A 27,360-nucleotide genomic window follows, 5' to 3' on the forward strand; every position below is an offset into this window, starting at 1 on the left:
AACTCAACCTGTTCTGTACCTAACTCAACCTGTTCTGTATCTAACTCAACCTGTTCTGTACCTAACTCAACCTGTTCTGTACCTAACTCAACCTGTTCTGTATCTAACTCAACCTGTTCTGTACCTAACTCAACCTGTTCTGTACCTAACTCAACCTGTTCTGTATCTAACTCAACCTGTTCTGTACCTAACTCAACCTGTTCTGTACCTAACTCAACCTGTTCTGTACCTAACTCAACCTGTTCTGTACCTAACTCAACCTGTTCTGTATCTAACTCAACCTGTTCTGTATCTAACTCAACCTGTTCTGTACCTAACTCAACCTGTTCTGTACCTAACTCAACCTGTTCTGTACCTAACTCAACCTGTTCTGTACCTAACTCAACCTGTTCTGTACCTAACTCAACCTGTTCTGTATCTGACCTAACTCAACCTGTTCTGTACCTAACTCAACCTGTTCTGTACCTAACTCAACCTGTTCTGTACCTAACTCAACCTGTTCTGTACCTAACTCAACCTGTTCTGTACCTAACTCAACCTGTTCTGTACCTAACTCAACCTGTTCTGTACCTAACTCAACCTGTTCTGTTCTGTACCTAACTCAACCTGTTCTGTTCTGTATCTAACTCAACCTGTTCTGTACCTAACTCAACCTGTTCTGTACCTAACTCAACCTGTTCTGTATCTAACTCAACCTGTTCTGTATCTAACTCAACCTGTTCTGTACCTAACTCAACCTGTTCTGTATCTAATCAACCTGTTCTGTTCTGTACCTAACTCAACCTGTTCTGTACCTAACTCAACCTGTTCTGTACCTAACTCAACCTGTTCTGTACCTAACTCAACATGTTCTGTACCTAACTCAACCTGTTCTGTACCTAACTCAACCTGTTCTGTACCTAACTCAACCTGTTCTGTATCTAACTCAACCTGTTCTGTATCTAACTCAACCTGTTCTGTACCTAACTCAACCTGTTCTGTACCTAACTCAACCTGTTCTGTACCTAACTCAACCTGTTCTGTATCTAACTCAACCTGTTCTGTACCTAACTCAACCTGTTCTGTACCTAACTCAACCTGTTCTGTACCTAACTCAACCTGTTCTGTATCTAACTCAACCTGTTCTGTACCTAACTCAACCTGTTCTGTATCTAACTCAACCTGTTCTGTATCTAACTCAACCTGTTCTGTACCTAACTCAACCTGTTCTGTACCTAACTCCACCTGTTCTGTACCTAACTCCACCTGTTCTGTACCTAACTCAACCTGTTCTGTATCTAACTCAACCTGTTCTGTATCTAACTCAACCTGTTCTGTACCTAACTCAACCTGTTCTGTACCTAACTCAACCTGTTCTGTACCTAACTCAACCTGTTCTGTATCTAACTCAACCTGTTCTGTACCTAACTCAACCTGTTCTGTACCTAACTCAACCTGTTCTGTATCTAACTCAACCTGTTCTGTATCTAACTCAACCTGTTCTGTACCTAACTCAACCTGTTCTGTATCTAACTCAACCTGTTCTGTATCTAACTCAACCTGTTCTGTATCTAACTCAACCTGTTCTGTACCTAACTCAACCTGTTCTGTACCTAACTCAACCTGTTCTGTATCTAACTCAACCTGTTCTGTACCTAACTCAACCTGTTCTGTACCTAACTCAACCTGTTCTGTATCTAACTCAACCTGTTCTGTATCTAACTCAACCTGTTCTGTACCTAACTCAACCTGTTCTGTACCTAACTCAACCTGTTCTGTACCTAACTCAACCTGTTCTGTACCTAACTCAACCTGTTCTGTACCTAACTCAACCTGTTCTGTACCTGACCTAACTCAACCTGTTCTGTACCTGACCTAACTCAACCTGTTCTGTACCTAACTCATACCTAACTCAACCTGTTCTGTACCTAACTCAACCTGTTCTGTACCTAACTCAACCTGTTCTGTACCTAACTCAACCTGTTCTGTACCTAACTCAACCTGTTCTGTACCTAACTCAACCTGTTCTGTACCTAACTCAACCTGTTCTGTACCTAACTCAACCTGTTCTGTACCTAACTCAACCTGTTCTGTACCTAACTCAACCTGTTCTGTATCTGACCTAACTCAACCTGTTCTGTACCTGACCTAACTCAACCTGTTCCGTATCTAACTCAACCTGTTCCGTATCTAACTCAACCTGTTCTGTACCTAACTCAACCTGTTCTGTATCTAACTCAACCTGTTCTGTATCTAACTCAACCTGTTCTGTACCTAACTCAACCTGTTCTGTACCTAACTCAACCTGTTCTGTATCTAACTCAACCTGTTCTGTACCTAACTCAACCTGTTCTGTACCTAACTCAACCTGTTCTGTACCTAACTCAACCTGTTCTGTACCTGACCTAACTCAACCTGTTCTGTACCTGACCTAACTCAACCTGTTCTGTACCTGACCTAACTCAACCTGTTCTGTATCTAACTCAACCTGTTCTGTACCTAACTCAACCTGTTCTGTACCTAACTCAACCTGTTCTGTACCTAACTCAACCTGTTCTGTACCTAACTCAACCTGTTCTGTACCTAACTCAACCTGTTCTGTATCTTACCTAACTCAACCTGTTCTGTATCTTACCTAACTCAACCTGTTCTGTATCTTACCTAACTCAACCTGTTCTGTATCTTACCTAACTCAACCTGTTCTGTATCTTACCTAACTCAACCTGTTCTGTACCTAACTCAACCTGTTCTGTACCTAACTCAACCTGTTCTGTACCTAACTCAACCTGTTCTGTACCTAACTCAACCTGTTCTGTACCTAACTCAACCTGTTCTGTATCTAACTCAACCTGTTCTGTACCTAACTCAACCTGTTCTGTACCTAACTCAACCTGTTCTGTATCTAACTCAACCTGTTCTGTATCTAACTCAACCTGTTCTGTACCTAACTCAACCTGTTCTGTATCTAACTCAACCTGTTCTGTATCTAACTCAACCTGTTCTGTATCTAACTCAACCTGTTCTGTACCTAACTCAACCTGTTCTGTACCTAACTCAACCTGTTCTGTACCTAACTCAACCTGTTCTGTATCTAACTCAACCTGTTCTGTACCTAACTCAACCTGTTCTGTACCTGACCTAACTCAACCTGTTCTGTACCTGACCTAACTCAACCTGTTCTGTATCTAACTCAACCTGTTCTGTACCTAACTCAACCTGTTCTGTACCTAACTCAACCTGTTCTGTACCTAACTCAACCTGTTCTGTACCTAACTCAACCTGTTCTGTACCTAACTCAACCTGTTCTGTATCTAACTCAACCTGTTCTGTACCTAACTCAACCTGTTCTGTATCTAACTCAACCTGTTCTGTACCTAACTCAACCTGTTCTGTATCTAACTCAACCTGTTCTGTATCTAACTCAACCTGTTCTGTACCTAACTCAACCTGTTCTGTACCTAACTCCACCTGTTCTGTACCTAACTCAACCTGTTCTGTACCTAACTCAACCTGTTCTGTATCTAACTCAACCTGTTCTGTATCTAACTCAACCTGTTCTGTACCTAACTCAACCTGTTCTGTACCTAACTCAACCTGTTCTGTACCTAACTCAACCTGTTCTGTATCTAACTCAACCTGTTCTGTATCTAACTCAACCTGTTCTGTACCTAACTCAACCTGTTCTGTACCTAACTCAACCTGTTCTGTATCTAACTCAACCTGTTCTGTATCTAACTCAACCTGTTCTGTACCTAACTCAACCTGTTCTGTATCTAACTCAACCTGTTCTGTATCTAACTCAACCTGTTCTGTACCTAACTCAACCTGTTCTGTACCTAACTCAACCTGTTCTGTACCTAACTCAACCTGTTCTGTACCTAACTCAACCTGTTCTGTACCTAACTCAACCTGTTCTGTATCTAACTCAACCTGTTCTGTATCTAACTCAACCTGTTCTGTATCTAACTCAACCTGTTCTGTACCTAACTCAACCTGTTCTGTACCTAACTCAACCTGTTCTGTACCTAACTCAACCTGTTCTGTACCTGACCTAACTCAACCTGTTCTGTACCTGACCTAACTCAACCTGTTCTGTACCTGACCTAACTCAACCTGTTCTGTATCTAACTCAACCTGTTCTGTACCTAACTCAACCTGTTCTGTACCTAACTCAACCTGTTCTGTACCTAACTCAACCTGTTCTGTACCTAACTCAACCTGTTCTGTACCTAACTCAACCTGTTCTGTACCTAACTCAACCTGTTCTGTACCTAACTCAACCTGTTCTGTACCTAACTCAACCTGTTCTGTACCTAACTCAACCTGTTCTGTACCTAACTCAACCTGTTCTGTATCTGACCTAACTCAACCTGTTCTGTACCTGACCTAACTCAACCTGTTCCGTATCTAACTCAACCTGTTCCGTATCTAACTCAACCTGTTCTGTACCTAACTCAACCTGTTCTGTATCTAACTCAACCTGTTCTGTATCTAACTCAACCTGTTCTGTACCTAACTCAACCTGTTCTGTACCTAACTCAACCTGTTCTGTATCTAACTCAACCTGTTCTGTACCTAACTCAACCTGTTCTGTACCTAACTCAACCTGTTCTGTACCTAACTCAACCTGTTCTGTACCTGACCTAACTCAACCTGTTCTGTACCTGACCTAACTCAACCTGTTCTGTATCTAACTCAACCTGTTCTGTACCTAACTCAACCTGTTCTGTACCTAACTCAACCTGTTCTGTACCTAACTCAACCTGTTCTGTACCTAACTCAACCTGTTCTGTACCTAACTCAACCTGTTCTGTACCTAACTCAACCTGTTCTGTACCTAACTCAACCTGTTCTGTATCTAACTCAACCTGTTCTGTATCTAACTCAACCTGTTCTGTATCTAACTCAACCTGTTCTGTACCTAACTCAACCTGTTCTGTACCTAACTCAACCTGTTCTGTACCTAACTCAACCTGTTCTGTACCTGACCTAACTCAACCTGTTCTGTACCTGACCTAACTCAACCTGTTCTGTACCTGACCTAACTCAACCTGTTCTGTATCTAACTCAACCTGTTCTGTACCTAACTCAACCTGTTCTGTACCTAACTCAACCTGTTCTGTACCTAACTCAACCTGTTCTGTACCTAACTCAACCTGTTCTGTACCTAACTCAACCTGTTCTGTACCTAACTCAACCTGTTCTGTACCTAACTCAACCTGTTCTGTACCTAACTCAACCTGTTCTGTACCTAACTCAACCTGTTCTGTACCTAACTCAACCTGTTCTGTACCTGACCTAACTCAACCTGTTCCGTATCTAACTCAACCTGTTCCGTATCTAACTCAACCTGTTCTGTACCTAACTCAACCTGTTCTGTATCTAACTCAACCTGTTCTGTATCTAACTCAACCTGTTCTGTACCTAACTCAACCTGTTCTGTACCTAACTCAACCTGTTCTGTATCTAACTCAACCTGTTCTGTACCTAACTCAACCTGTTCTGTACCTAACTCAACCTGTTCTGTACCTAACTCAACCTGTTCTGTACCTGACCTAACTCAACCTGTTCTGTACCTGACCTAACTCAACCTGTTCTGTATCTAACTCAACCTGTTCTGTACCTAACTCAACCTGTTCTGTACCTAACTCAACCTGTTCTGTACCTAACTCAACCTGTTCTGTACCTAACTCAACCTGTTCTGTACCTAACTCAACCTGTTCTGTACCTAACTCAACCTGTTCTGTACCTAACTCAACCTGTTCTGTATCTTACCTAACTCAACCTGTTCTGTACCTAACTCAACCTGTTCTGTATCTTACCTAACTCAACCTGTTCTGTATCTTACCTAACTCAACCTGTTCTGTACCTAACTCAACCTGTTCTGTACCTAACTCAACCTGTTCTGTACCTAACTCAACCTGTTCTGTACCTAACTCAACCTGTTCTGTACCTAACTCAACCTGTTCTGTACCTAACTCAACCTGTTCTGTATCTAACTCAACCTGTTCTGTACCTAACTCAACCTGTTCTGTACCTAACTCAACCTGTTCTGTATCTAACTCAACCTGTTCTGTATCTAACTCAACCTGTTCTGTACCTAACTCAACCTGTTCTGTATCTAACTCAACCTGTTCTGTATCTAACTCAACCTGTTCTGTATCTAACTCAACCTGTTCTGTATCTAACTCAACCTGTTCTGTACCTAACTCAACCTGTTCTGTACCTAACTCAACCTGTTCTGTACCTAACTCAACCTGTTCTGTATCTAACTCAACCTGTTCTGTACCTAACTCAACCTGTTCTGTACCTGACCTAACTCAACCTGTTCTGTACCTAACTCAACCTGTTCTGTACCTAACTCAACCTGTTCTGTACCTAACTCAACCTGTTCTGTATCTAACTCAACCTGTTCTGTACCTAACTCAACCTGTTCTGTACCTGACCTAACTCAACCTGTTCTGTACCTGACCTAACTCAACCTGTTCTGTACCTAACTCAACCTGTTCTGTACCTAACTCAACCTGTTCTGTACCTAACTCAACCTGTTCTGTACCTAACTCAACCTGTTCTGTACCTAACTCAACCTGTTCTGTACCTAACTCAACCTGTTCTGTACCTAACTCAACCTGTTCTGTACCTAACTCAACCTGTTCTGTACCTAACTCAACCTGTTCTGTACCTAACTCAACCTGTTCTGTATCTAACTCAACCTGTTCTGTACCTAACTCAACCTGTTCTGTATCTAACTCAACCTGTTCTGTATCTAACTCAACCTGTTCTGTACCTAACTCAACCTGTTCTGTACCTAACTCCACCTGTTCTGTACCTAACTCAACCTGTTCTGTACCTAACTCAACCTGTTCTGTATCTAACTCAACCTGTTCTGTATCTAACTCAACCTGTTCTGTACCTAACTCAACCTGTTCTGTACCTAACTCAACCTGTTCTGTACCTAACTCAACCTGTTCTGTATCTAACTCAACCTGTTCTGTATCTAACTCAACCTGTTCTGTACCTAACTCAACCTGTTCTGTACCTAACTCAACCTGTTCTGTATCTAACTCAACCTGTTCTGTATCTAACTCAACCTGTTCTGTACCTAACTCAACCTGTTCTGTATCTAACTCAACCTGTTCTGTATCTAACTCAACCTGTTCTGTACCTAACTCAACCTGTTCTGTACCTAACTCAACCTGTTCTGTACCTAACTCAACCTGTTCTGTACCTAACTCAACCTGTTCTGTACCTAACTCAACCTGTTCTGTATCTAACTCAACCTGTTCTGTATCTAACTCAACCTGTTCTGTATCTAACTCAACCTGTTCTGTACCTAACTCAACCTGTTCTGTACCTAACTCAACCTGTTCTGTACCTAACTCAACCTGTTCTGTACCTGACCTAACTCAACCTGTTCTGTACCTGACCTAACTCAACCTGTTCTGTACCTGACCTAACTCAACCTGTTCTGTATCTAACTCAACCTGTTCTGTACCTAACTCAACCTGTTCTGTACCTAACTCAACCTGTTCTGTACCTAACTCAACCTGTTCTGTACCTAACTCAACCTGTTCTGTACCTAACTCAACCTGTTCTGTACCTAACTCAACCTGTTCTGTACCTAACTCAACCTGTTCTGTACCTAACTCAACCTGTTCTGTACCTAACTCAACCTGTTCTGTACCTAACTCAACCTGTTCTGTATCTGACCTAACTCAACCTGTTCTGTACCTGACCTAACTCAACCTGTTCCGTATCTAACTCAACCTGTTCCGTATCTAACTCAACCTGTTCTGTACCTAACTCAACCTGTTCTGTATCTAACTCAACCTGTTCTGTATCTAACTCAACCTGTTCTGTACCTAACTCAACCTGTTCTGTACCTAACTCAACCTGTTCTGTATCTAACTCAACCTGTTCTGTACCTAACTCAACCTGTTCTGTACCTAACTCAACCTGTTCTGTACCTAACTCAACCTGTTCTGTACCTGACCTAACTCAACCTGTTCTGTACCTGACCTAACTCAACCTGTTCTGTATCTAACTCAACCTGTTCTGTACCTAACTCAACCTGTTCTGTACCTAACTCAACCTGTTCTGTACCTAACTCAACCTGTTCTGTACCTAACTCAACCTGTTCTGTACCTAACTCAACCTGTTCTGTACCTAACTCAACCTGTTCTGTATCTAACTCAACCTGTTCTGTATCTAACTCAACCTGTTCTGTATCTAACTCAACCTGTTCTGTACCTAACTCAACCTGTTCTGTACCTAACTCAACCTGTTCTGTACCTAACTCAACCTGTTCTGTACCTGACCTAACTCAACCTGTTCTGTACCTGACCTAACTCAACCTGTTCTGTACCTGACCTAACTCAACCTGTTCTGTATCTAACTCAACCTGTTCTGTACCTAACTCAACCTGTTCTGTACCTAACTCAACCTGTTCTGTACCTAACTCAACCTGTTCTGTACCTAACTCAACCTGTTCTGTACCTAACTCAACCTGTTCTGTACCTAACTCAACCTGTTCTGTACCTAACTCAACCTGTTCTGTACCTAACTCAACCTGTTCTGTACCTAACTCAACCTGTTCTGTACCTAACTCAACCTGTTCTGTATCTGACCTAACTCAACCTGTTCTGTACCTGACCTAACTCAACCTGTTCCGTATCTAACTCAACCTGTTCCGTATCTAACTCAACCTGTTCTGTACCTAACTCAACCTGTTCTGTATCTAACTCAACCTGTTCTGTATCTAACTCAACCTGTTCTGTACCTAACTCAACCTGTTCTGTACCTAACTCAACCTGTTCTGTATCTAACTCAACCTGTTCTGTACCTAACTCAACCTGTTCTGTACCTAACTCAACCTGTTCTGTACCTAACTCAACCTGTTCTGTACCTGACCTAACTCAACCTGTTCTGTACCTGACCTAACTCAACCTGTTCTGTATCTAACTCAACCTGTTCTGTACCTAACTCAACCTGTTCTGTACCTAACTCAACCTGTTCTGTACCTAACTCAACCTGTTCTGTACCTAACTCAACCTGTTCTGTACCTAACTCAACCTGTTCTGTACCTAACTCAACCTGTTCTGTACCTAACTCAACCTGTTCTGTATCTTACCTAACTCAACCTGTTCTGTACCTAACTCAACCTGTTCTGTATCTTACCTAACTCAACCTGTTCTGTATCTTACCTAACTCAACCTGTTCTGTACCTAACTCAACCTGTTCTGTACCTAACTCAACCTGTTCTGTACCTAACTCAACCTGTTCTGTACCTAACTCAACCTGTTCTGTACCTAACTCAACCTGTTCTGTACCTAACTCAACCTGTTCTGTATCTAACTCAACCTGTTCTGTACCTAACTCAACCTGTTCTGTACCTAACTCAACCTGTTCTGTATCTAACTCAACCTGTTCTGTATCTAACTCAACCTGTTCTGTACCTAACTCAACCTGTTCTGTATCTAACTCAACCTGTTCTGTATCTAACTCAACCTGTTCTGTATCTAACTCAACCTGTTCTGTATCTAACTCAACCTGTTCTGTACCTAACTCAACCTGTTCTGTACCTAACTCAACCTGTTCTGTACCTAACTCAACCTGTTCTGTATCTAACTCAACCTGTTCTGTACCTAACTCAACCTGTTCTGTACCTGACCTAACTCAACCTGTTCTGTACCTGACCTAACTCAACCGGTTCTGTATCTAACTCAACCTGTTCTGTACCTAACTCAACCTGTTCTGTACCTAACTCAACCTGTTCTGTACCTAACTCAACCTGTTCTGTACCTAACTCAACCTGTTCTGTACCTAACTCAACCTGTTCTGTATCTAACTCAACCTGTTCTGTACCTAACTCAACCTGTTCTGTACCTGACCTAACTCAACCTGTTCTGTACCTGACCTAACTCAACCTGTTCTGTACCTAACTCAACCTGTTCTGTACCTAACTCAACCTGTTCTGTACCTAACTCAACCTGTTCTGTACCTAACTCAACATGTTCTGTACCTAACTCGACCTGTTCTGTACCTAACTCAACCTGTTCTGTATCTAACTCAACCTGTTCTGTACCTAACTCAACCTGTTCTGTACCTAACTCAACCTGTTCTGTACCTAACTCAACCTGTTCTGTACCTAACTCAACCTGTTCTGTACCTAACTCAACCTGTTCTGTACCTAACTCAACCTGTTCTGTACCTAACTCAACCTGTTCTGTACCTAACTCAACCTGTTCTGTACCTAACTCAACCTGTTCTGTACCTAACTCAACCTGTTCCGTATCTAACTCAACCTGTTCCGTATCTAACTCAACCTGTTCCGTATCTAACTCAACCTGTTCTGTATCTAACTCAACCTGTTCTGTACCTAACTCAACCTGTTCTGTATCTAACTCAACCTGTTCTGTACCTTACCTAACTCAACCTGTTCTGTACCTAACTCAACCTGTTCTGTACCTAACTCAACCTGTTCTGTACCTAACTCAACCTGTTCTGTACCTAACTCAACCTGTTCTGTACCTAACTCAACCTGTTCTGTACCTAACTCAACCTGTTCTGTACCTAACTCAACCTGTTCTGTACCTAACTCAACCTGTTCTGTACCTAACTCAACCTGTTCCGTATCTAACTCAACCTGTTCCGTATCTAACTCAACCTGTTCCGTATCTAACTCAACCTGTTCTGTACCTAACTCAACCTGTTCTGTATCTAACTCAACCTGTTCTGTATCTAACTCAACCTGTTCTGTACCTAACTCAACCTGTTCTGTACCTAACTCAACCTGTTCTGTACCTAACTCAACCTGTTCTGTATCTAACTCAACCTGTTCTGTACCTAACTCAACCTGTTCTGTACCTAACTCAACCTGTTCCGTATCTAACTCAACCTGTTCTGTATCTAACTCAACCTGTTCTGTATCTAACTCAACCTGTTCTGTATCTAACTCAACCTGTTCTGTACCTAACTCAACCTGTTCTGTATCTAACTCAACCTGTTCTGTACCTTACCTAACTCAACCTGTTCTGTACCTAACTCAACCTGTTCTGTACCTTACCTAACTCAACCTGTTCTGTACCTAACTCAACCTGTTCTGTACCTAACTCAACCTGTTCTGTACCTAACTCAACCTGTTCTGTACCTAACTCAACCTGTTCTGTACCTAACTCAACCTGTTCTGTACCTAACTCAACCTGTTCCGTATCTAACTCAACCTGTTCCGTATCTAACTCAACCTGTTCCGTATCTAACTCAACCTGTTCTGTATCTAACTCAACCTGTTCTGTATCTAACTCAACCTGTTCTGTACCTAACTCAACCTGTTCTGTATCTAACTCAACCTGTTCTGTACCTAACTCAACCTGTTCTGTACCTAACTCAACCTGTTCTGTATCTAACTCAACCTGTTCTGTACCTAACTCAACCTGTTCTGTACCTAACTCAACCTGTTCTGTACCTAACTCAACCTGTTCTGTACCTAACTCAACCTGTTCTGTACCTAACTCAACCTGTTCTGTACCTAACTCAACCTGTTCTGTACCTAACTCAACCTGTACCTGACCTAACTCAACCTGTTCTGTACCTGACCTAACTCAACCTGTTCTGTACCTGACCTAACTCAACCTGTTCTGTACCTAACTCAACCTGTTCTGTACCTAACTCAACCTGTTCTGTACCTAACTCAACCTGTTCTGTACCTAACTCAACCTGTTCTGTACCTAACTCAACCTGTTCTGTATCTTACCTTATATTTCCACTTGGCTTCCGTCTGTTTCTTGTTCTGTTCTCGGATCTCAAGCTTCTCCACGTCGTTACAGGTCTCCTTTTCCGACATGCTCAAGACGTTCTTAGTCGCCTGGGAAGCAGGTAACACAGATATGACATCATATAAGTGACAGGTAAACATCTGCTAACCATGTGACCAATACAATTTGATTTGATATGAGGTAGAGCAGGACAGGTTAGCTTGCTTTGTCTCACAATGCCCCCATCTTGCCCTTCTTGGGCTGGTCCATCTAGGCCTATAGGGGTGTGTTTGTTCCAGGCCAAGTCAGGTTAAACTTGGTTAAACAGGTTAATAGCTCACCTTGACCCCCATCTTGCCCTTCTTGGGCTGGTCCATCTTGCTGAGGATGTCCTTGGCGTGAGACTCCAGAGCTGCCAGGCTGGAGGGCTTCGACGGAGGAGGAAGAGGAAGAGGGACTTCCTTCTCTTTCTTTCCTTTCTTCTTCCCTCCCTCCTTCGCTTTGGGGACCTTGGGAGGTTTGGGGACCTTGGGAGGTTTGGGGGGCTTGGAGGCCTTCTTCCTGGCTGGTTTCTCCCGGGGAGGAGGGGACGGAGAGGGGTCGCTGGAGGGGGAAGCAGGGTCCTCAGGCTCTAACGGGGCAGGCGGGGCCTCTTCCACTGGAGCCTTGCTACTCGAATCACTCTTAATGGCTTTAGCCGCATTCTGGACGACAACAAAACGGTCAGTTAAGCAAAATGTCTTGATCCAAGGACACTCACTTTTCAATAATTCTCTGCTTATATTTTACCCTGAACCATGACAACAGTCTGAGCTGTACGTTCACAGGACAGTTAGTAACCCAGTTCACTACAACCCCCATAATGCAGTTCGGATATAGGTTTACTATAAAGGGCTCCAGAGACCTCATGCAAACAGAGTCGTATACGGTACGTTCCCAAACATTATGCAGCACAAAAGTGAAATGGAATTACGCAGAGAGAGATGCAAACGGCACTCCTTCACTAGTGTGTAGTCTGTGTAGTGTGTAGAGTGTGTAGTGTGTGTAGTGTGTAGAGTGTGTAGTGTGTAGACTGTGTAGTGTGTGTAGTGTGTAGTGTGTGTAGTGTGTAGTGTGTAGTGTGTAGACTGTGTAGAGTGTAGACTGTGTAGTGTGTAGTGTGTAGAGTGTAGAGTGTGTAGTGTGTAGACTGTGTAGAGTGTAGACTGTGTAGTGTGTAGAGTGTAGACTGTGTAGTGTGTAGACTGTGTAGTGTGTGTAGTGTGTAGAGTGTGTAGTGTGTAGACTGTGTAGTGTGTGTAGTGTGTAGACTGTGTAGTGTGTAGTGTGTGTAGTGTGTGTAGACTGTGTAGTGTGTGTAGTGTGTAGACTGTGTAGTGTGTGTAGTGTGTGTAGACTGTGTAGTGTGTAGACTGTGTAGAGTGTGTAGTGTGTAGACTGTGTAGTGTGTAGTGTGTAGAGTGTGTAGTGTGTAGACTGTGTAGTGTGTAGAGTGTAGACTGTGTAGTGTGTAGACTGTGTAGTGTGTGTAGTGTGTAGTGTGTAGACTGTGTAGTGTGTAGACTGTGTAGTGTGTGTAGTGTGTAGACTGTGTAGACTGTGTAGTGTGTAGAGTGTGTAGTGTGTAGACTGTGTGTAGTGTGTAGTGTGTAGACTGTGTAGTGTGTAGACTGTGTAGTGTGTAGACTGTGTAGTGTGTAGTGTGTGTAGTGTGTGTAGACTGTGTAGTGTGTGTAGTGTGTAGACTGTGTAGTGTGTGTAGTGTGTGTAGACTGTGTAGTGTGTAGACTGTGTAGCGTGTTCAGTGTGTGTAGACTGTGTAGTGTGTAGAGTGTGTAGTGTTCAGTGTGTAGTGTGTAGACTGTGTAGTGTGTGTAGTGTGTGTAGACTGTGTAGTGTGTGTAGTGTGTAGACTGTGTAGTGTGTGTAGACTGTGTAGTGTGTGTAGTGTGTGTAGACTGTGTAGTGTGTAGACTGTGTAGTGTGTTCAGTGTGTGTAGACTGTGTAGTGTGTAGAGTGTGTAGTGTGTAGACTGTGTAGTGTGTAGACTGTGTAGTGTGTGTAGTGTGTGTAGACTGTGTAGTGTGTGTAGTGTGTAGACTGTGTAGTGTGTGTAGTGTGTGTAGACTGTGTAGTGTGTGTAGTGTGTGTAGACTGTGTAGTGTGTAGAGTGTGTAGTGTGTAGACTGTGTAGCGTGTTCAGTGTGTGTAGACTGTGTAGTGTGTAGAGTGTGTAGTGTGTAGACTGTGTAGCGTGTAGAGCAAAATAAAAAGATGAAGAAACTACACTATGAATCAAAGATAAATGACATAAAGAATGATAGTAAAAAACTTTGGAGCTCCTTAATGACATTTTGGGGAAAAAGGCAAACTCAGCTCCATCATTCATAAAATCAGACGGCTCATTCATCACTGATATTACCATCTACGGTCGTGGCCAAAAGTTTTGAGAATGACACAAATATTAATTTCCACAATGTTTGCTGCTTCAGTGTCTTTAGATATTTTTGTCAGATGTTACTATGGAATACTGAAGTATAATTACAAGCATTTCATAAGTGTCAAAGGCTTTTATTGGCAATTACATGAAGTTGATGCAAAGCGTCAATATTTGCAGTGTTGACCCTTCTTTTTCAAGACCTCTGCAATCCGTCCTGGCATGCTGTCAATTAACTTCTGGGCCACATCCTGACTGATGGCAGCCCATTCTTGCATAATCAATGCTTGTAGTTTGTCAGAATTTGTGGGTTTTTGTTTGTCCACCCGCCTCTTGAGGATTGACCACAAGTTCTCAATGGGATTAAGGTCTGGGGAGTTTCCTGGCCATGGACCCAAAATATCGATGTTTTGTTCCCCGAGCCACTTAGTTATCACTTTTGCCTTATGGCAAGGTGCTCCATCATGCTGGAAAAGGCATTGTTCATCACCAAACTGTTCCTGGATGGTTGGGAGAAGTTGCTCTCGGAGGATGTGTTGGTACCATTCTTTATTCATGGCTGTGTTCTTAGGAAAAATTGTGAGTGAGCCCACTCCCTTGGCTGAGAAGCAACCCCACACATGAATGGTCTCAGGATGCTTTACTGTTGGCAAGACACAGGACTGATGGTAGCGCTCACCTTGTCTTCTCCGGACAAGCTTTTTTCCGGATGCCCCAAACAATCGGAAAGGGGATTCATCAGAGAAAATGTCTTTACCCCAGTCCTCAGCAGTCCAATCCCTGTACCTTTTGCAGAATATCAGTCTGTCCCTGATGTTTTTCCTGGAGAGAAGTGGCTTCTTTGCTGCCCTTCTTGACACCAGGCCATCCTCCAAAAGTCTTCGCCTCACTGTGCGTGCAGATGCACTCACACCTGCCTGCTGCCATTTTTTTGGGTGCCCTGAAGCCTTCTTCACAACAATTGAACCGCTCTCCTTGAAGTTCTTGATGATCCGATAAATGGTTGATTTAGGTGCAATCTTACTGGCAGGAATATCCTTGCCTGTGAAGCCCTTTTTGTGCAAAGAAATGATGATGGTACGTGTTTCCTTGCAGGTAACAATGGTTGACAGAGGAAGAACAATAATTCCAAGCACCACCCTCCTTTTGAAGCTTCCAGTCTGTTATTCAAACTCAATCAGCATGACAGAGTGATCTCCAGCCTTGTCCTCGTCTGTTAGACCTGATCAACAGGTATACAGCCAGATGAATTGTATCTAATGTTTGAACCGTTTCAACAGGTATATAGCCAGATCTTAAATATTTGAACCCGGGACGATGCGTATCGGTGAATCGTTACATCGCTAGTCTCTACAACAACAAAGGCCCTTGTAAACCTGCCCAGTAGAACAGAATAGATCAGAACAGGGCAGTAGAACAGAATAGATCAGAACAGGGCAGTAGAACAGAATAGATCAGAACAGGGCAGTAGAACAGGGCAGTAGAACAGAATAGATCAGAACAGGGCAGTAGAACAGAATAGATCAGAACAGGGCAGTAGAACAGGGCAGTAGAACAGAATAGATCAGAAGAGGGCAGTAGAACAGAATAGATCAGAACAGGGCAGTAGAACAGGGCAGTAGAACAGAATAGATCAGAACAGGGCAGTAGAACAGAATAGATCAGAACAGGGCAGTAGAACAGGGCAGTAGAACAGAATAGATCAGAACAAGGCAGTAGAACAGAATAGATCAGAACAGGGCAGTAGAACAGGGCAGTAGAACAGGGCAGTAGAACATAATAGATCAGAACAGGGCAGTAGAACATAATAGATCAGAACAGGGCAGTAGAACATAATAGATCAGAACAGGGCAGTAGAACATAATAGATCAGAACAGGGCAGTAGAACAGGGCAGTAGAACAGAATAGATCAGAACAAGGCAGTAGAACAGAATAGATCAGAACAGGGCAGTAGAACAAGGCAGTAGAACATAATAGATCAGAACAGGGCAGTAGAACAGGATATATCAGAACAGGGCAGTAGAACAGAATAGATCAGAACAGGGCAGTAGAACAGAATAGATCAGAACAGGGCAGTAGAACAGAATAGATCAGAACAGGGCAGTAGAACAGGGCAGTAGAACAGGGCAGTAGAACAGAATAGATCAGAACAGGGCAGTAGAACAGAATAGATCAGAACAGGGCAGTAGAACAGAATAGATCAGAACAGGGCAGTAGAACAGGGCAGTAGAATAGGGTAAGAAGTCGTACCTCTGAGATCCTGATCTCCTTGGCCAGGTCCTTGATGAGCTGAGTGGGCTTCATGTTCTCTGGAAGCTCATCCTCGTGTTCTAACAGAGCCTGGTGGAACGACACGTTGACAACACAGTTAATATGGATTATATTTCAGATTATACACAATATATAAGAATGTATGTGGACACCCACTTCAAATTAGTGGATTTGGCTATTTCAGTCATACCCGTTGCTGACAGGTGTATACAATCGAGCACACAGCCATGCGATCTCCATAGACAAACATTGGCAGTATAATGGCTTTACTGAAAAGCTCAGTGACTTTCAACTTGGCATCGTTGTAGGATGCCACCTTTCCGAATGCATAGAGCCAAGTGTAAAGTTTGGTGGAGGAAGAATAATGGTCTGGGGCTGTTTTTCATGGTTCGGGCCCCTTAGTTCCAGTGAAGGGAAATCTTAACGCTACAGCATACAATGACATTCTAGACGATTCTGTGTTTCCAACTTTGTGGTAAAAGTTTGGGGAAGGCCCTTTCCTGTTTCAGCATGACAATGCCCCCGTGCACAGAAATGGTTTGTCGAGATTGGTGTGGAAGAACTTGACTGAGCCCTGACGTCAACCCCATCGAACACCTTTGGGATGAATAGGAACGCCGACTGTGAGCCAGGCCTAATCTCCCTACATCAGTGCCCGACCTCACTAATGCTCTTGTGGCTGAATGGAAGCAAGTCCAGCAATGTTCCAACATCTAGTGGAAAGCCTTCCCAGAAGAGTGGAGGCTGTTATAGCAGCAATGTTCCAACATCTAGTGGAGAGCCTTCCCAGAAGAGTGGAGGCTGTTATAGCAGCAATGTTCCAACATCTAGTGGAAAGCCTTCCCAGAAGAGTGTAGGCTGTTATAGCAGCAATGTTCCAACATCTAGTGGAAAGCCTTCCCAGAAGAGTGGAGGCTGTTATAGCAGCAATGTTCCAACATCTAGTGGAAAGCCTTCCTAGAAGAGTGGAGGCTGTTATAGCAGCAATGTTCCAACATCTAGTGGAAAGCCTTCCCAGAAGAGTGGAGGCTGTTATAGCAGCAATGTTCCAACATCTAGTGGAAAGCCTTCCCAGAAGAGTGGAGGCTGTTATAGCAGCATTGTTCCTACATCTAGTGGAAAGCCTTCCCAGAAGAGTGGAGGCTGTTATAGCAGCAATGTTCCAACATCTAGTAGAAAGCCTTTCCCAGAAGAGTGGAGGCTGTTATAGCAGCAATGTTCCAACATCTAGTGGAAAGCCTTCCCAGAAGAGTGGAGGCTGTTATAGCAGCAATGTTCCAACATCTAGTGGAAAGCCTTCCCAGAAGAGTGGAGGCTGTTATAGCAGCAATGTTCCAACATCTAGTGGAAAGCCTTCCCAGAAGAGTGGAGGCTGTTATAGCAGCAATGTTCCAACATCTAGTGGAAAGCCTTCCTAGAAGAGTGGAGGCTGTTATAGCAGCAATGTTCCAACATCTAGTGGAAAGCCTTCCCAGAAGAGTGGAGGCTGTTATAGCAGCAATGTTCCAACATCTAGTGGAAAGCCTTCCCAGAAGAGTGGAGGCTGTTATAGCAGCAATGTTCCAACATCTAGTAGAAAGCCTTCCCAGAAGAGTGGAGGCTGTTATAGCAGCAATGTTCCAACATCTAGTGGAAAGCCTTCCCAGAAGAGTGGAGGCTGTTATAGCAGCAATGTTCCAACATCTAGTAGAAAGCCTTCCCAGAAGAGTGGAGGCTGTTATAGCAGCAATGTTCCAACATCTAGTGGAAAGCCTTCCCAGAAGAGTGGAGGCTGTTATAGCAGCAATGTTCCAACATCTAGTGGAAAGCCTTCCCAGAAGAGTGGAGGCTGTTATAGCAGCAATGTTCCAACATCTAGTGGAAAGCCTTCCCAGAAGAGTGGAGGCTGTTATAGCAGCAATGTTCCAACATCTAGTGGAAAGCCTTCCCAGAAGAGTGGAGGCTGTTATAGCAGCAATGTTCCAACATCTAGTGGAAAGCCTTCCCAGAAGAGTGGAGGCTGTTATAGCAGCAATGTTCCAACATCTAGTGGAAAGCCTTCCCAGAAGAGTGGAGGCTGTTATAGCAGCAATGTTCCAACATCTAGTGGAAAGCCTTCCCAGAAGAGTGGAGGCTGTTATAGCAGCAATGTTCCAACATCTAGTGGAAAGCCTTCCCAGAAGAGTGGAGGCTGTTACAGCAGCAATGTTCCAACATCTAGTGGAAAGCCTTCCCAGAAGAGTGGAGACTGTTATAGCAGCAATGTTCCAACATCTAGTGGAAAGCCTTCCCAGAAGAGTGGAGGCTGTTATAGCAGCAATGTTCCAACATCTAGTGGAAAGCCTTCCCAGAAGAGTGGAGGCTGTTATAGCAGCAATGTTCCAACATCTAGTGGAAAGCCTTCCCAGAAGAGTGGAGGCTGTTATAGCAGCAATGTTCCAACATCTAGTGGAAAGCCTTCCCAGAAGAGTGGAGGCTGTTATAGCAGCAATGTTCCAACATCTAGTGGAAAGCCTTCCCAGAAGAGTGGAGGCTGTTATAGCAGCAATGTTCCAACATCTAGTGGAAAGCCTTCCCAGAAGAGTGGAGGCTGTTATAGCAGCAATGTTCCAGCATCTAGTGGAGAGCCTTCCCAGAAGAGTGGAGGCTGTTATAGCAGCAATGTTCCAGCATCTAGTGGAAAGCCTTCCCAGAAGAGTGGAGGCTGTTATAGCAGCAATGTTCCAACATCTAGTGGAAAGCCTTCCCAGAAGAGTGGAGGCCTGTTATAGCAGCAATGTTCCAGCATCTAGTGGAAAGCCTTCCCAGAAGAGTGGAGGCTGTTATAGCAGCAATGTTCCAACATCTAGTAGAAAGCCTTCCCAGAAGAGTGGAGACTGTTATATCAGCAAAGGGGGAACCAACTCCATATTAATGACCATGATTTTGGAATGAGATATTTGACGAGCAGGTGTCCACATACTTTTGGTCATGTAGAGTAGCAGGTATTTGAAGGTATATAATTGTAATAGATACAAAGGAGGAAACCAAACTTGCCTGTTTCTTAGTCCAGGCCCTGAACGCTCCGTTGATGATCTTAGCTCCATGGACCAGGTACGGAGCTGGCTGTCTGTTGGCCTTGTGTAACCCTGAAACAAGACAGAATACTGTTACATCAGATTTTGACAGCTTCAGACAGCTCTCCCTCGGTAAAGGGGTCAGACAGCTCTCCCTCGGTAAAGAGGTCAGACAGCTCTCCCTCGGTAAAGAGGTCAGACAGCTCTCCCTCGGTAAAGGGGTCAGACAGCTCTCCCACGGTAAAGAGGTCAGACAGCTCTCCCTCGGTAAAGAGGTCAGACAGCTCTCCCTCGGTAAAGGGGTCAGACAGCTCTCCCTCGGTAAAGGGGTCAGACAGCTCTCCCTCGGTAAAGGGGTCAGACAGCTCTCCCTCGGTAAAGGGGTCAGACAGCTCTCCCTCGGTAAAGAGGTCAGACAGCTCTCCCTCGGTAAAGAGGTCAGACAGCTCTCCCTCGGTAAAGGGGTCAGACAGCTCTCCCTCGGTAAAGAGGTCAGACAGCTCTCCCTCGGTAAAGAGGTAGACAGCTCTCCCTCTGTAAAGAGGTCAGACAGCTCTCCCTCGGTAAAGAGGTCAGACAGCTCTCCCTCGGTAAAGAGGTCAGACAGCTCTCCCTCGGTAAAGGGGTCAGACAGCTCTCCCACGGTAAAGAGGTCAGACAGCTCTCCCTCGGTAAAGAGGTCAGACAGCTCTCCCTCGGTAAAGGGGTCAGACAGCTCTCCCTCGGTAAAGGGGTCAGACAGCTCTCCCTCGGTAAAGGGGTCAGACAGCTCTCCCTCGGTAAAGGGGTCAGACAGCTCTCCCTCGGTAAAGAGGTCAGACAGCTCTCCCTCGGTAAAGAGGTCAGACAGCTCTCCCTCGGTAAAGAGGTCAGACAGCTCTCCCTCGGTAAAGGGGTCAGACAGCTCTCCCTCGGTAAAGAGGTCAGACAGCTCTCCCTCGGTAAAGAGGTCAGACAGCTCTCCCTCGGTAAAGAGGTCAGACAGCTCTCCCTCGGTAAAGAGGTCAGACAGCTCTCCCTCGGTAAAGGGGTCAGACAGCTCTCCCTCTGTAAAGAGGTCAGACAGCTCTCCCTCGGTAAAGGGGTCAGACAGCTCTCCCTCGGTAAAGGGGTCAGACAGCTCTCCCTCGGTAAAGAGGTCAGACAGCTCTCCCTCGGTAAAGAGGTCAGACAGCTCTCCCTCGGTAAAGAGGTCAGACAGCTCTCCCTCGGTAAAGAGGTCAGACAGCTCTCCCTCGGTAAAGAGGTCAGACAGCTCTCCCTCGGTAAAGAGGTCAGACAGCTCTCCCTCGGTAAAGGGGTTAGACAGCTCTCCCTCGGTAAAGAGGTCAGACAGCTCTCCCTCGGTAAAGAGGTCAGACAGCTCTCCCTCGGTAAAGAGGTCAGACAGCTCTCCCTCGGTAAAGAGGTCAGACAGCTCTCCCTCGGTAAAGAGGTCAGACAGCTCTCCCTCGGTAAAGGGACTAAACCATCTCGGACTCTGTTCATTCACTTGTTTAACATTGATGGAGCTGAAGTCAGGAGCCGTACAGAGCGGTAACGTTTCATATAAACCTCTTTGTCAGATAACGGCGCCCTCTAGCCCAACTGCTGTCAGTATTTAACCAATCACAACACATCTACATTATCACGTTTCAGAGCCTTGTCACCGCACATTTCATACACAGCAGGGAAAATATAACTCTTGTTTATTTCCTCCACAAAGCTGTTGAAACTGGATCCATTCTGGTTCAATAACAGAAAACAATCCCTATAACATCTGACTAGTGCATCCTGGAACATGTTACTGCAAGCTGAAGGCCGTTTAATTCAGACTCACGTTTCTAGTTGCATGCCTCGAGCTGTCTGTCTGTGAAGGCTGCCTCGAGCTGTCTGTCTGTGAAGGCTGCCTCGAGCTGTCTGTCTGTGAAGGCTGCCTCGAGCTGTCTGTCTGTGAAGGCTGCCTCGAGCTGTCTGTCTGCCTCGAGCTGTCTGTCTGCCTCGAGCTGTCTGCCTGCCTCGAGCTGTCTGTCTGCCTCGAGCTGTCTGTCTGTGAAGGCTGCCTCGAGCTGTCTGTCTGTGAAGGCTGCCTCGAGCTGTCTGTCTGTGAAGGCTGCCTCGAGCTGTCTGTCTGTGAAGGCTGCCTCGAGCTGTCTGTCTGTGAAGGCTGCCCCGAGCTGTCTGTCTGCGTGTGAAAGTAGCCTAGCGGTTAAGAGCATTGGGCCAGTAACCAAAAGGTAGTCGGTTCGAATCCCAGAGCCGACAAGGTGAAAAATCGGTCTGTGTGCCCTTGAGCAAGGCACTCAACCCTAATTGCTCCTGTAAGTTGCTCTGAATAAGAGCGTCTGTTAAATGACTAAACTGTTTATAACAAATGTAAAGGCTGCTGTCTGTGTGCGATGGCTGCCTCTACACTGATCGACAGGAAATAGCCAGACAGGAAATATACCCACTAACTCTGCTGCGAGTTAATAACATCAAAAGAGATGGAACCCTGTCAGGGGGGGTGGGGTTAGTCAAGGAGGGGGGTGGGGTTAGTCAAGGAGAAGGTGGGGTTAGTCAAGGAGAAGGTGGGGTTAGTCAAGGAGGGGGGTGGGGTTAGTCAAGAAGGGGGGTGGGGTTAGTCAAGGAGAAGGTGGGGTTAGTCAAGGAGGGGGGTGGGGTTAGTCAAGGAGAAGGTGGGGTTAGTCAATGAGGGGGGTGGGGTTAGTCAAGGAGGGGGGTGGGGTTAGTCAAGGAGAAGGTGGGGTTAGTCAAGGAGGGGGTGGGGTTAGTCAAGGAGAAGGTGGGGTTAGTCAAGGAGGGGGGTGGGGTTAGTCAAGGAGGGGGGTGGGGTTAGTCAAGGAGGGGGGTGGGGTTAGTCAAGGAGAAGGTGGGGCTTCGAACCGGTTCAGGAACGTTCAGATTGAATGTGTTGTTTAGAACAGATATGATATCTATACTATAACATTATGTCAGCTCTAATAAGTATATGAGCTATGTTCACCTCACCAATATACACTCCTGTACCAAGACAAGGATCCCTGACGGAGAGATAGATATGACCTGGACATTAGAGCTACTCTCCTGAAGAGAATAATGGGTAAGAAACCACTGTGGTCTGAAGACTGCATCCCTAATGACACCATATGCCCTACATAGGGCACCACCAGCCCTAAGGGACCTGGTAGTGAGGAGTGCACTATATAGAGAATCGGGTTGCCATTTAGGACGCAACCCTACAGTATGTTGGCAATGTTATTTTAAGAAGGCAATCTGGCCATATTACAGCAGAGAGAGAAAAGCATTCAGTGGAAATGTAAACAGAGCTCTGTGGCCAGCTGAGAGGAGTTAAATCACAGAGAGAGAGAGAGGGAGAGAGAGAGGGGGAGAGAGGGAGAGAGGGAGAGGGGGAGAGGGGGAGGGAGAGAGGGGGAGCAGTAATTGAGCTAGTGATTGTGCTTGCGCCAGGCCTTTTGAACCTAATCATCTGTGAACGATGCCACGCAGACGTTTAATGACTGTAATAATATTAGAGCATCCAACTCCTCATCTGCTGAACAGACCGTAGGGAGAACCAACTCCTCATCTGCTGAGCAGACCGTAGGGGGAACACACGCTATACACCACCAGGGGAACAGGAAACGCACTACAACGCTAGTCAATAGTCACAAAGTAGTCCCCATACACTAATAGTCGTGGATTAAAAGACAAATAGTCTTGGAATAAAAACCCTAAAAGTGGTCAAGCAACATACAAGCAGTTATGAGATTAACCTTAAATAGTCATGGCGTAAAGCCAAAACAGACGTGAAGTAAAAACCAAACAGACGTGAAGTGAAAACCAAACAGACGTGAAGTGAAAACCAAACAGACGTGAAGTGAAAACCAAACAGACGTGAAGTAAAAACCAAACAGACGTGAAGTAAAAACCAAACAGACGTGAAGTAAAAGACGTGAAGTAAAAACCAAACAGACGTGAAGTAAAAACCAAACAGACGTGAAGTAAAAACCAAACAGACGTGAAGTAAAAACCAAACAGACGTGAAGTAAAAGACGTGAAGTAAAAACCAAACAGACGTGAAGTGAAAGACGTGAAGTAAAAACCAAACAGACGTGAAGTGAAAGACGTGAAGTAAAAACCAAACAGATGTGAAGTGAAAACCAAACAGACGTGAAGTGAAAACCAAACAGACGTGAAGTGAAAACCAAACAGACGTGAAGTGAAAACCAAACAGACGTGAAGTAAAAACCAAACAGACGTGAAGTAAAAACCAAACAGATGTGAAGTGAAAACCAAACAGACGTGAAGTGAAAACCAAACAGACGTGAAGTAAAAGACGTGAAGTAAAAACCAAACAGACGTGAAGTGAAAGACGTGAAGTAAAAACCAAACAGACGTGAAGTGAAAACCAAACAGATGTGAAGTAAAAGACATGAAGTGAAAACCAAACAGACGTGAAGTGAAAACCAAACAGACGTGAAGTAAAAACCAAACAGACGTGAAGTGAAAACCAAACAGACGTGAAGTGAAAACCAAACAGACGTGAAGTAAAAAACAAACAGACGTGAAGTAAAAGACGTGAAGTAAAAACCAAACAGACGTGAAGTGAAAGACGTGAAGTAAAAACCAAACAGACGTGAAGTGAAAACCAAACAGATGTGAAGTAAAAGACATGAAGTGAAAACCAAACAGATGTGAAGTAAAAACCAAACAGACGTGAAGTAAAAACCAAACAGACGTGAAGTGGAAACGTTTTAAAATAAATAGTGTACCTTTAAATCTCTCCAGCAGGTGTCGTCCCACGTACCAGCAGGCAGTCTCAAAGTTGGGGAACGGAGTCAGACAGTTCACCTTCAGACGCTTCTCCACCTCGTACGCTCTGGAAGGGGGAGAAGAAGACATACAGAGATGTAAAATAACTTCAGATAAACGATGTGCTCTAACTGGAAGATAAAAGTTGTGACCTCACAGCTGAAGGTTTTCTCTTGTAATAAAACGTTTCCTGATTTATAACGTCAGTTAAAGTCTCCACCTCCTCGTTGATACTAGTGATGTTAGTTAGTGAAGTCTCCACCTCCTCGTTGATACTAGTGATGTTAGTTAGTGAAGTCTCCACTTCCTCGTTGATACTAGTGATGTTAGTTAGTGAAGTCTCCACTTCCTCGTTGATACTAGTGATGTTAGTTAGTGAAGTCTCCACCTTCCTCGTTGATACTAGTGATGTTAGTTAGTGAAGTCTCCACCTCCTCGTTGATACTAGTGATGTTAGTTAGTGAAGTCTCCACTTCCTCGTTGATACTAGTGATGTTAGTTAGTGAAGTCTCCACTTCCTCGTTGATACTAGTGATGTTAGTTAAAGTGAAGTCTCCACCTTCCTCGTTGATACTAGTGATGTTAGTTAAAGTGAAGTCTCCACTTCCTCGTTGATACTAGTGATGTTAGTTAGTGAAGTCTCCACCTTCCTCGTTGATACTAGTGATGTTAGTTAGTGAAGTCTCCACTTCCTCGTTGATACTAGTGATGTTAGTTAGTGAAGTCTCCACTTCCTCGTTGATACTAGTGATGTTAGTTAAAGTGAAGTCTCCACCTCCTCGTTGATACTAGTGATGTTAGTTAGTGAAGTCTCCACCTTCCTCGTTGATACTAGTGATGTTAGTTAGTGAAGTCTCCACTTCCTCGTTGATACTAGTGATGTTAGTTAGTGAAGTCTCCACTTCCTCGTTGATACTAGTGATGTTAGTTAAAGTGAAGTCTCCACTTCCTTGTTGATACTAGTGATGTTAGTTAGTGAAGTCTCCACCTCCTCGTTGATACTAGTGATGTTAGTTAATGTGAAGTCTCCACTTCCTCGTTGATAGTGATGTGCTCACCTCATCTGCATCTCAACACTCAGGTTGTGGACAAAGTGTCCAGAAAAGGCCAGCGTGTCCACTGGAGTCAGAACTGCATTGATCCAACCTGGGAACAGAATACACACAATAAATACACACATTAGATACACACATTACATACACACATTACATACACACACCAACATACACACCAACACATTACATACACACCAACACATTACATACACACATTACATACACACCAACACATTACATACACACATTACATACACACCAACACATTAAATACACACATTACATAAACACCAACACATTACATACACACATTACATACACACCAACACATTACATACACACATTACATACACACCAACACATTACATACCCACCAACACATTACATACACAACAACACATTACATACACACCAACACAGAATACACACATTACATACACACCAACACAGAATACACACATTACATACACATATTACATACACACCAACACATTACATACACAACAACACATTACATACACAACAACACATTACATACACACATTACATACACACCAACACATTACATACACACCAACACATTACATACACACCAACACATTACATACACACATTACATACACACCAACACATTACATACACACATTACATACACACCAACAAATTACATACACACATTACATACACACCAACACATTACATACACACATTACATACACACCAACACATTAAATACACACATTACATACACACCAACACATTACATACACACATTACATACACACCAACACATTACATACACACATTACATACACACCAACACATTACATACACACCAACACATTACATACACAACAACACATTACATACACACCAACACAGAATACACACATTACATACACACCAACACAGAATACACACATTACATACACATATTACATACACACCAACACATTACATACACAACACATTACATACACAACAACACATTACATACACACATTACATACACACCAACACATTACATACACACCAACACATTACATACACAACAACACATTACATACACACCAACACAGAATACACACATTACATACACACCAACACATTACATACACACCAACACATTACATACACACCAACACATTACATACACACCAACACATTACATACACACCAACACATTACATACACACCAACACATTACATACACACCAACACATTACATACACACCAACACATTATATACACACATTACATACACAACAACACAGAATACACACATTACATACTGATGCATCCTGACGGTATGAACACTACTTCAGAGTGCACTAACCTGATGGTATGAACACTACTTCAGAGTGCACTAACCTGATGGTATGAACACTACTTCAGAGTGCACTAACCTGATGGTATGAACACTACTTCAGAGTGCACTAACCTGATGGTATGAACACTACTTCAGAGTGCACTAACCTGATGGTATGAACACTACTTCAGAGTGCACTAACCTGATGGTATGAACACTACTTCAGAGTGCACTAACCTGATGGTATGAACACTACTTCAGAGTGCACTAACCTGATGGCATGAACACTACTTCAGAGTGCACTAACCTGATGGTATGAACACTACTTCAGAGTGCACTAACCTGATGGCATGAACACTACTTCAGAGTGCACTAACCTGACGATATGAACACTACTTCAGAGTGCACTAACCTGATGGTATGAACACTACTTCAGAGTGCACTAACCTGATGGTATGAACACTACTTCAGAGTGCACTAACCTGATGGTATGAACACTACTTCAGAGTGCACTAACCTGATGGTATGAACACTACTTCAGAGTGCACTAACCTGATGGTATGAATAGGGTCTGTCCCTGCTTCAGAGTGCACTAACCTGATGGTATGAATAGGGTCTGTCCCTGCTTCAGAGTGCACTAACCTGATGGTATGAATAGGGTCTGTCCCTGCTTCAGAGTGCACTAACCTGATGGTATGAATAGGGTCTGTCCCTGCTTCAGAGTGCACTAACCTGATGGTATGAATA

General features: G+C 44.0%; 1 protein-coding gene across 3 annotated transcripts in view; it reads right to left on the minus strand.

Annotated features, from left to right (window-relative positions):
* LOC139536436 (lysine-specific demethylase phf2-like) overlaps positions 1-27,360 on the minus strand; it is a 169,642-nt gene that overhangs the window by 87,770 nt on the left and 54,512 nt on the right. For all 3 annotated transcript variants that reach the window (XM_071336971.1, XM_071336970.1, XM_071336972.1), the window contains exons 8-13: positions 25,308-25,395; positions 24,210-24,316; positions 19,457-19,548; positions 16,421-16,510; positions 12,074-12,436; positions 11,732-11,842 (exon numbers count right to left, since the gene is read on the minus strand). In XM_071336971.1, coding sequence (XP_071193072.1) covers positions 11,732-11,842; positions 12,074-12,436; positions 16,421-16,510; positions 19,457-19,548; positions 24,210-24,316; positions 25,308-25,395 — 851 coding nt within the window. The remainder of the gene's footprint in view (positions 1-11,731; positions 11,843-12,073; positions 12,437-16,420; positions 16,511-19,456; positions 19,549-24,209; positions 24,317-25,307; positions 25,396-27,360) is intronic.

This window comes from Salvelinus alpinus, chromosome 12 (assembly GCF_045679555.1).
Source record: "Salvelinus alpinus chromosome 12, SLU_Salpinus.1, whole genome shotgun sequence".
NCBI classification, from domain to species: domain Eukaryota; kingdom Metazoa; phylum Chordata; class Actinopteri; order Salmoniformes; family Salmonidae; genus Salvelinus; species Salvelinus alpinus.